The 11290-nt window shown below is 37.3% G+C and overlaps 1 protein-coding gene across 3 annotated transcripts in view; it reads left to right on the top strand.

Annotated features, from left to right (window-relative positions):
* Positions 1 to 11290, top strand: part of FANCM (FA complementation group M) — a 128402-nt gene that overhangs the window by 9114 nt on the left and 107998 nt on the right. For all 3 annotated transcript variants that reach the window (XM_067554712.1, XM_067554711.1, XM_067554710.1), the window contains exons 3-4: positions 308 to 385; positions 2339 to 2497. In XM_067554712.1, coding sequence (XP_067410813.1) covers positions 308 to 385; positions 2339 to 2497 — 237 coding nt within the window. The remainder of the gene's footprint in view (positions 1 to 307; positions 386 to 2338; positions 2498 to 11290) is intronic.

The raw sequence follows: 11290 nt of genomic DNA on the forward strand, positions 1-11290 counted from the left end.
GCAGCTTATTTGGCTAATATGCTGTAAATACACTAGCTGAATCCAGTAATAATCCTTTTCAATGCTTACTCAAGTAGTTCTAGTTCTGTGCAGTTGGCTTTTGAAGCTACATAATCTTCGGGGGGGGAGGGGCAGAAGGGGATTGAGTATCATTTATTGTTGGATTCTGTTTCTAGGCTAGACTCTTAATTTTGTGGAGAATACTTTGCTGAACATTTACAGTTTAATTGCTCATATGTAAACCATTGTGAGGAAGAGCTTTTCCTCTTTAAGTTATTAATATTAATGTGACTTGTTTTTTTGTCAGGTTGTGAAGGAACTAAGTAAATATACACATGAATTTCGAATCTTGGCTCTGAGTGCCACACCAGGCAGTGATACAAAGGTGAGTCAAGTACTGCATGAGTGGACTGAGAATTAGAGTAGCTTCAATAGAAGCTATTTTTAGTACTAGTTCACATACCATAGAAAGCAGTGAAACCTATTAAAATGCACCAAATAAAGATTATTCCACTATGCTATGCATAAGCCTTTGAGTAATTGCATTTTTATTGCTATAACGTTTTTCCTACAGTTCTCTTCATTTTATTGTGTCTGAAATTAGATTGTAAACTCTCCAGAGCAAAGACCTTCTCTATTTGTACAGTGAAGTGCCTAGCATACTTTTGTGTGCTAAAAATAGTACATGATGATGAACTTGCAGTTGTTTGCACTGATTGAGAAGAATGTGCACTCATAGTAAAATCGTTTTTACTCTATCTAGCACAGTGTGTCTGAACAATTAAAGCTGGAATTTTCAGAGTTTAAGGGTTTTGGGCACCTTATTCTCAAATAAAAGTAAGGTGATTGTATGAATTTTCCCAAATTATTTCCACTTAAAAATTAAGAACTGGACATGGAAGTAATGTTTTTAGGAAAAAAGTTTGGTACTATTCAGTTTTTCTTTTTGCTCTCCTGTATACACTATAGATCTGGAAATGCAGGGAAGTTCTATGTTTCCATGCCATCTCCTGATGGGTAGTTCATTTTCAGATTTAACAGAAACAAAGCAGTCTGGCTGAGGTTGATAGTGCTTCACTAACTCTGTTGCAAGTAGGCATAGCGTCCCACATCTGATAACACTCACGGTCCTTATGCCCTCATGGACAGGATAACACATTATACAAAAACACCATGCTGGAAGGGGGAAATTCAAGATCTATTACTACTATTTGCCAGGAGGAATTAGCCTTAAAGGATTTCTGAAGGAGAAATTTCCACATACAGTTTATAATGCTTCCCACTTTGACTGTGGTGGTACTTCTCCATTATGCTAATTATATTAACTTTCTGATAGAAATATTTTAGAGGAATTGCTATGGTATTTGATCCAAGAAAAAAATTAACCAAGACTCAGGGCAGTGTTCACCTAAGGCTTCTTATTGTGATGGCTGTTTTCATCTGTAGTGCAGCTCATTTGCGCAAAAGACTATTATCTCTTTGCTTTACACCTTTTCCTCTGGATCGCCTTTGCACATTAGCATGCTTTCAATGGTGCCCTCTTTGCATACATAGTGTTTCATCCTTCTCCGCCCCCCCACTCCTCCCCAATCCATCTTCTTACAAAGAGCCGCCTCCACTCCACACCCCTGTCCCCAGTGATCATCATCTGATTAGGCTCTTTCGGCAGCTGCCATTTGCTGATTAGAATTTCATGGTCCTTGTCAGGCTCAAGTGGCTTCTGCAGTTAGTGTTGCTATACAGTACTAGTCTGAATGTGTTACGCCACGTTCTCCCAAATAATATCGGAGGAAGCAAGGAATTCCTAAATTCACTGATCTAAACTCATGCCACATTTATACTGAATGTCACAAATTGTCCCTCTCATATTAATGCACCTTATCAGGACTGCTGGCCTGATAAGGTGGCATGAGTTAGGGTTTTGGCAGCTGATGCAGATAGTCTTTATAGCAAAACATTTAACAAATGGTCTTAGAATTCTAACTCAAAAGTTAGCATTTAGTCAGAAACCTACATTAAGTATTTTTATCACTATTTTAATGATTGATCTACTTGTTATGTGGTAGCCATTTTCCTGACTACTTTTTGTATACATTATTTTATCTGATGTTTAAAATGGCTGAAATGATAAATCAGGGCTCCTAGTTGTAGTGGAGACAGTTGAAAAATGAATTGCTCTCCACAGGTCCCTCAATACAGATAGTGTTTCTTTACTATTCCAAATAATTTTATAGTCCCTGTGTAGAGGATAACTTTCATATATCCTTGATTTACAGCACGGATGTGACATTAAGAAAAATACTGTGTAAGAGACTCTTTTCCTGTAACTTCTTCATAGGCTTTACAAGAAGTTATTTCCAACCTGTTGATAGCACAGATAGAGCTGTGTTCTGAAGATTCCCCAGAAATTCAGCCGTACTCTCATGAGCGACAAGTTGAAAAAATTGTTGTTCCCCTTGGTGAAGAACTAGCAGAAATTCAGAATGCTTACATCAGGGTGAGTTATTACTTTTTTTTTTTTTTACTATTAAAAAGCTAATGTCACTATAGAAATAGTGACAAAATCCATACCTCTGTTGTTAATGCCTCTAACTACTAAGACAAGTACTCTGTTAAGCTAATTTTACATTATTGATGCTGTTGACTTTTTGCTTCTATTTAGCTTAGATAGCCAAACAGATTTTTTGTTATTTCTGTATCACTTGGTGCTTGCTTCAAGTTTTTGTTACTACTGTATCACTTGATACACTTGCTTCAAATTGTTGTTTGGATTCACAACATGAGGTAATGTTTAAAATTAAACTATGATTTAAATTAAAAACATCTAGCTATATGGTATCTTATCCCATTATGAAACTTGCAAAACCTGCTTTTGGGCCTAAACTAAATTGACAGCTTATTTTAAGTAGTTTGGTGTGAGACTATTAACATGATCTGTACAATTGTCAACCTATCCATTTCATTGCTACACTTACACAGAAGTTATTCTTATACTATGAGTATTGAATCAAATGCTTGTCTTCCTTCCTGTGAAAATGTAACGTTAGATTCTTATCTGCTTTGTAAGTGTATTGTTAAATAGATTTTTTTCTTCTTTAAAAAGCATTACCTAGCAAAAAAAATTATTGCATACTGTATGAGCTGACTGAGAGGTGACATTCTTCATCTATAAGTAATCTGTTCAAATACAGTCCAGGCTAACAATGAACAGAAGTGGCTGCCACCTGATGGTTGTTCAGTGGCCTAGCTGGTCTCAGTCAGGTTCTATTAGACAGATGTCTGCATCATGGAAGCAATCACTTATCTTGTTGGACTTCTCCTTTAATGTTTTAATAAGAAAAACAAAAGAAACAGTATTGTGTTTTTATACAGAAGTTTCATCTTTGTGAAAAAAAATTATACAGGGTATACTTATTCTTTCAGAAAGAATAAATAAGCAGTCTGCTAGTTATGAATTTCAAATGACTTAAGAAGTTAAAAATAGACGCTCTTCCTAGAGATCTTCAAGAATTTATTATTGGATGAGGCTCATACATGTTCAAAATTGCTAGATGTAGTAACATGTTTTCTTCAAATGCTCTATTTCTTTTTAAGTTGGTCATCTATCACCTTGAAGGGATAGTTTGCTCTCCATATTAAGAATTTTTATTTTTTCATCTTTGCTTTTAGAAGACCGTTTTTAATTTGGAGCTATTTTCAGATCTGTAATCTTAGAGATTATCTACATGAGAAAGTCACACATTTAATTAAATTCAGTTTTAAAGTACTGCAAACCTTGTGTAGACACTCATTTTGGCTTAAGCATGGCTTATTTTTGTTTAATTTAAATAGATTTAGAACAGATTTAAGATAAACTGAAACAAGTGTCCACCACAAGTTTGTATCAGCTTAATTAAATCAGTGCAGTTTCTATGTGTAGATCAAACTTTATTTCTGTAATGGGTGCCAGGATGGTCTCAGTCATGTTACTTTCTTTTCTGTATTTGGCACTGGTAACTTGAGGGTTTTGATTTGGAAAGTAAGAGTTCTTTTGTGCCTACACTAAGCATAGCTACAGTGAGGGGGTAGTAGTGTGAAAGGGTACTGTACCCATTTTCTCCTGCATTCTACTTAGAGTACACAGGCAGGCTAAAATGCCTTAGATGGCACAAGGGAGTGGCTCAGGTAACTCCAACATCTCTTTAGAGGTATAGTATGTACTGGTGCTGTTCATCACCTGTTTCAAAAGAGGATGGAGCCATGACCCTGCTAGACCTCAGTGTTTCATGCACTGGCATTTAGCCTGCGTTGGTCCTTGTACTCCCTGAGAATAGGTTTGTGATTACCTTGATTGGTGTACAAGAGGGAGAGCTCCTTCTGTTCTCTGCAGGGCCAGCCACAATCGCAGCATTTTCAAATGCACACAGTGATGGGGCAAGGGAGGGAAAACATTTTCAAGTGCACCCAGGATGCTCATAATTAAATGCCTCTTGTGGTGTGTGTGGGGAGGAGGGGAGAGGAAGGGTGATGTGGCTGTTCATTTGTTTCTTTGTTTTGTTTTGTTTTTACAATTTAATTCTAAACCATCTTATGTTGTTAATTCTCACTCTTGGTCTTGGGCCTCCAGTGGGAACCATGGGAAACTAACTCTTAAGACCCTCTGAGTCTAGTGTTGTTAAAAATTTGTATTATAGTAGCACTGAGATGCTCAACTGGCATCAGGGCATCTCTATACTAGACGCTATTCAGACACATGGTAGGAAACCTTCCCCGCACTGAAGAGCGTACTGCAGCTGGAAGTGTAATTCCCATATTGGGTAGACATACGCATGTTAGCTTTGATCACGCCAGCATGTTAAAAACAGTAATGTAGCCCCAGTGATGTGAGCATGTGCCTAGGGTCTTGGACAGGATTGTACTTGAGTAGCTAGATTGTGCTACCTTCCACGCCACTGCAATTACACTGCTCTTTTTAGCATGTTAGTTCAGTCAAAGCTCAGATGTCTACATCTGCCCAGGCTGGGAATTACACCTCCAGCTGCATGGTAGATGTACCCTCAAACAGCACTTGTAGGCTGACAGCTTCTAGGTAGCAAAGTTATGATGAGATTCTTTGTACAACGAGTTCCATGTTTTAAAGCTGGGCAAGGAATGTGTGATTTGTTACTGGAAAGCTAATTAAAAAAGCCTTTTGGTTTTTAATATCTTTACCAACTTGCACCTTGGACTAACTAGTCCTTGTAGACATAGAAATTATATCTTATGATTTTGCTGTTACATTGATAGCCGTGCTTTGGATTCAAGATGATTTGCAAAGGTGAATAACTAGATTCTGAAGTAGAACAGAAAATTCTGAATTTTTTTTTTAAAGTCTGATTGTTTTATATAAGTCATTTTCTGCTTTCCATTAAGAAACTAGTAGGATTATGACGATATAACAGCAAGGAAATAAAATCTGATTGATACTGTTTAAATGCTTTTTAAAAAACAATTCTTTAACTCAGTTGTGCTTCAAATAGTTGGGAGAAAAGTCTGAACTCCACACTTCAATTAAGAGCTCCAAACAAGTTCCTAGCAAAATCTGGCAAGGCCAGAGTAGACCTACCTGGATTAAATAACATTTCTCAGAATGTGTAAGCGCAGGTTAGATCAGGTTTAAAAAAAGAATACTAGTATAGGTGTGCTAAGCACATTATGTGCTTGAAAAGTTGGACCCACATGTGCACCATAGACAATAAAATCTGTATCTTTTTATTTATGACCATCTGTAACATAAACAAGACACATCTGAGTAAAAGTGAAGGACAGGCTAAAACAAGCTACAGCAGTTATGCAACAAAGCTGGAAAAATCCCACTCTAGTTCTGTAGTTAAACTCTTATTTTTGTAAAAGTAAATAAACAAGACCCTGAGTATCACAATAAGTGGATTAAACTTCTTAGGTCCTAACACTGGTTTAAAAAGTACAAAGTAGGCAGGATGGAAATGTTTCAGGGTTAATGCAGAAATATTTAAACTGCCTGGATGTGATCAGATGGATGCAATTTTGTTAGCTGCTTTTAACAGTGTATTGTGTCCAAACTATTTAAACATTTCAAATTAAAAACATGAATTACTTTAGTAATGCTTTGAGGAAGTAGAGCAATAGGATCACAATCAAATGTCTGTTCAGATAATGGAAGGCAGGTACAATAGCTTGACAAATGTGAACTTTATGGCTTGTTAGAAATTTCTTCCCTAGCCCCTTCAAATGTTAGTATGTAAGAGCAGCAAGATTTCAATTAGCTTCATCAATGTAACTATAAAATATGTTTTATAGATTAGTGTATAAATGAGGAAACATGTCTCTTAGCATCTATTAGTGTATTGGCCATCTACAGAAATAATACAATTTTCCATAGCCATACAGTGTACCTTCAAACTTGAGATTTAATAGATGGCTTAAAACTGCTAGAGGAAACCAAACACAATTCAAAATAAATACTAACTTCATACATTGATCCATAGTTTTACATTAAATGACACTATACATTTTACTGCAGTTTTCAGGGCACTGAAGAATACATTCAGATACTGTATGAAGATTTTTCTGTAGTTTATATATTAACAAGAATGTTTCTATGTGACCTTGCTTGACAACCACAAAAGTAGCTAATAGTTCTGTAGCTGAAGTGAAAACTGCATAAGAACTGAGACTTGCTTGAGGTTTTATTTGCTCTGTAAATTGCATACAAATTGATGCTTTTGGACTATAGGCATTAACTGTTTCTGATAGATTTTTGAAGTTCATATTGCCAAAAACATCATGTTTTGATAATATTACTATTGGGTAATTAAAATGCAAAGGTTTTCAGCTGCCTGCCAGAAAACCTTGGTAAGCTGTTGTGAAACCACCTATTTCTCCCCTTTCCTGTATTTGCTACCCATGTGACTTGGACAGAAACTGAAATCTAACTGCATCTCTAGATCCTGCATTTAAACTTGCAAGTCTGTATAAGCTATATATTTACACTTAATATAACTTAAGATATCTTTGACACATTTGGGAAAAACTTATCGTAGATAGCTATTTAAATCAAAGTGAGTGTGAAATATTTTAATCAGTAAATAACTGAAAATCACTAAATGGGAAACTACCATTTTTACAGTTGGATGCAAAGTAAGATGGAATCTCTGTTAAAGCCACTAGCAGTACCAAAGAAAAATTCGGTGAGTGATGGGATTTGAGATAGGTAGCTTCCCCATTCTCCTTTCTTACTAATCATACTCTTTCCTCACCTCTACTCCCCCTTTTCTGTTTTCTCCTTTCTCTCCTTTTCTAGGTATTTCTTCTAGGCAACTGCCACAAGAGTGCAACTTAATCGCACACTGGAGCAGATCTGCCATTAACATTTCACTGAGTCAGGGCAGTCAGTGTTTGTGAGGACAAATTCAGGCCAGCCAGTATACTTGTAATTTTCATGCTATTCTTTAAATATTTGGATGAGAGGATATTTAGTAAGCTTTACAGTTGTGAAATCAACTGTTAAATTATCCAAAATGTTTTAATATTAACATATTTTGGAAAAACTTTGCAATTAGAAAATACTGAAAAGGAAAGTTTCAAAATATATTGTTTCAACCCTAGTCTGTCAGTGAAAGCTCTTCCCGGAAAGTACAATTCTGTAACAGTCAGATATGTCCCACTGAGATGTTAACTTTATTCACTGTGATTGGAGGTACTGAAACAAATGTAATCTAAAAACTACTTTGAAAATTCTTGTAATATATCTAATAAATATAGTATACAGTTATTCACTGGACTTTTCCTGTGAATACACTTCTTCAGTTATAATGTGATGAACTTCTTACGGGGTTTCAGAGTAAGTCTTTGTATGCTAGCTATCATAGCAATGTGTAGAGCAGGAAGGGACCTTGGAAGATCATCAAGTCCAGTACTCTGCACTGAGGCAGGCCCAAGTAAACCTAGACCATCTCTGACAGGTGTTTGTCCAACTTCTTGTTAACCTCCAGTGATGGGGATTCCACAACCTCTCTTGGAAACCTATCCCAGAGCTTAACTATTCTCATTTTCCTAATATCTAACTTAAATCTTCTTTGCTGCAGTTTGACCATTACTACCTGTCTACCTTCCGCGGACATGGAGAACAATTGATTACTGTCCTCTGTCATAGTCCTTCACCTATTTGAAGTCTGTTATCAGGTCCCCCCTTTCTTGTCTTTTCTCAAGACTAACCATGCCCAATTATTTTAACCTTTCCTCATAGGTCAGATTTTCTAAACCTTTTATCTTTTTTGTTGCTCTGTTCTGGACTCTCCAGTTTATCCACATCTTTTCTGAAGTGTGGCTCCCAGAATTAGACACACTACTCCTGTTGAGGCCTCACCAATGCCTAGTAGAGTGGGACAATTACCTCCCATGTCTTACAACAATCCTGTTAATGCATCCCAGAATGATATTTTTGCAACAGTATCCCATTGATTACTTATATTCAATTTGTGATCCACTATTCCCAGATCCTTCTCAACAGTAGTGCCACCTAGCCAGTTATTCCCCACTTTGTAATTGTGCTTTTGATTTTTCCTTAAGTGAAGTACTTCGCACTTGTCTTCATTGAATTTCATTTTGTTGAATTCAGACCAATTTTCCAATTTGTCAAGGTCTTTCTGAATTCTAATCCTGTCCTCAAAAATTCTTGTAGCTCCTCCCAACTAAATATTAGCCACAAATTTTATAAGCATTCTCTTCGCTTCATTATTCAAGTCATTAATGAAAATATTAAATAGCACCAGACCCAGAATTGACCCCTCAGAACTCCATTAGATATGCTATGTCATCCCCGTTTGACAGTGAACCATTGATTACTATTCTGATGTAGGGATGTAAATATCAGTTACAAAAGGTAACCATTTAAACGATTAAAATTATATCAGTTAACTGTTTGATATAATTTTGTGTTCACACTCTGTCCGCGGGTAGCGCCCCCAGCCTGGCTGTGGGGGATCCCCATCTAGGACCTGTGGATCTCCACTTCCCTGGGCAGCAGCAGTGTGGTCGGCTCTGTCCTGGCCCAATGCCGTCACCATGGAGACGGAGAGCCCATGCCACCAGTTAACTGATAAGTATTAGTCTTAACGGTAAGACTAATACTTACTTCAGTTAAACAGAAGTTATTTTACATCCCTACTCTGTATGGTTTTTTCAACCAGTTGTGTACTCACCTTATAGTAATTTAATCTAGATCACATTTTCTTAGTTTGCTTATGAGAATGTCATGTGGAACTGTATCAAAAGCCTTATTAAAACCAAGATGCATCACATCTTTCCCCCCATTCGCTAGGCCAATAACCCTGTCAAAGAATGAAATTAGGTTGGTTTGGAATGATTTGTTCTTGACAAATCTGTGCTGGCTATTCCTTATAGTCCTATTAATGTCTAGGTGCTTACACATTGATTGTTTAATAAATTGTTCCAGTATCTTTCAGGTATCAATGTCAGGCCGAGAGGTCTAGAATTCCTCAGGTCCTCTTTGTTCCCTTTTTAAAGTTAGGTACTATATTGGCCTATAGGACCTCACCTGTCCTACAAGAGTTCTCAAAGATAATTCCTAATGGTGTCAAGATTGCTTCAGCTAGTTTAAGTACTCTAGGATGAATTTCATCAAGCCCTGCCAACTTGAATACATCTAATTTGTCTAAATATTCTTTAACCCGTTCTTTCCCTATTTTGGCTTGTGTTCCTTCTCCCTTAGCAATTCGTCCATGTTTCCACTTTTTGTAGGATTCCTTTTTGATGTTCAGGTCATTAAAGAGCTCCAGATGAAGCCATATTGGCCTCTTACTATTCTTCCTGTCTTTTCCCCCTTGTTGTCAATATTAATTGTGTTGAGTATCTGGTCACCATTAACCTTTTTAATGAAGACTGAAACAAAATAAGTATTAAACACCTCAGTCTTGGTGATTTCATCAGTTATTAGCTTTCTTTCCCCGCTATATAAAGAACCTATGATTTTCTTCATTTTTTTTTTCTTGCTCCTAATGTATCTAAGCCCTGATCTACACTTACCTGGAGATTCGGCAGCAGTCGACGGGAGTTATGCAAACTACGCAGAGTAGCTTGTGTAACTCACGTCAACTGCTCTGCTTCCCTTCTGCGCGCTGTCTACGCTGCGCTGCTGTTCCCGTCGATGCAGCGTTTTGCTACTTGAGGGGGTGGTTTACTAGCATTGACTTCCTGATCGATTGAGCGGGTCTACACTGACCGCTCAATTGATCCAGAAAGATCGATCTGGCGGCGGCGAATTTGCCACCGTCAGTATAGACATGGCCTGAAGAACCTATTTTGACTGGCTTTTATCCCTTCCTCAATGTAACTGACTTTGTGCCTTAGCCTTTCTGATTTTGTCCCTACATGCTTATGGTATTCTTTTTGTATTCCTCCTTAGCAGTTTATACATGTTTTCACTTCTTGTAGGAGTCCTTTTTGATGTTCAGGTCATTAAAGAGCTCCAGATGGAGCCATATTGGCCTCTTCTTCTTCTGATCTTTCCGTCACATGGGGATAGTTTGCTGCTGTGCGTTTAATACTGCTCCTTGAGAAACTGCTAGCTATCCTGAACTCCTTTATCACTTAGATTTTTTTTTCCCATGGGAGTTCTGTGTTTCTTAAAGGCTGCTTTTTTTTTTTTTTTTTTTTTTTTTTTTTGGAAGTCCAATGTCCTTATTCTGCTGCTGTTGCTCCTTCCTTTCTTTAGAATCATGAAATCTATCATTTTTTTGATCACTTTCACCCAAATTGCCTTCCACCCTCAGATTCCCTACCAATTCCTCCCTCTTGGCTGGAATCAGGTCTAAAATGCCTGTCCCCCAGTTCCTCCACTTTCTGAAACAAGTTGTTCCCAATACATTGCAGGAACTTGTGCTTTTCCATATTACTTTTCCGACAGGTGTCTATGTAGTTAGTCCCCCATTACTAGCAGGTCTTGTATTATTGATATTTCTGTTGTTTGTTCTAGAAATGCCTCTTCCACTTCCTCTTCCTGGTGGTCTATAGTAGACTCCTACCATGTTGTCACATATATTTTCTCCCTCCTTTTATCTTTACCCAGAGACGTTCAAGTGGTCTGCCTCCCACTTTCTTCTAGACCTTGGGATACAACACCTCATTTTTTGTGCTTCCTGTCCCTCCTGACCAAGCTGTGCCCCTCTATACCAATATTCCAGTTATGAGATTTATCCCTCCAAGTTTCTGTGATGCCAATTAATCTACCTATCTTCATGGCTATATTCTGAATATATAGACAAAGCTCTAG

The sequence above is a fragment of the Emydura macquarii genome, unplaced genomic scaffold, assembly GCF_026122565.2.
Source record: "Emydura macquarii macquarii isolate MOO-44397 ecotype Brisbane River unplaced genomic scaffold, CSIRO-AGI_Emac_v2 contig_1551, whole genome shotgun sequence".
NCBI lineage: Eukaryota > Metazoa > Chordata > Testudines > Chelidae > Emydura > Emydura macquarii.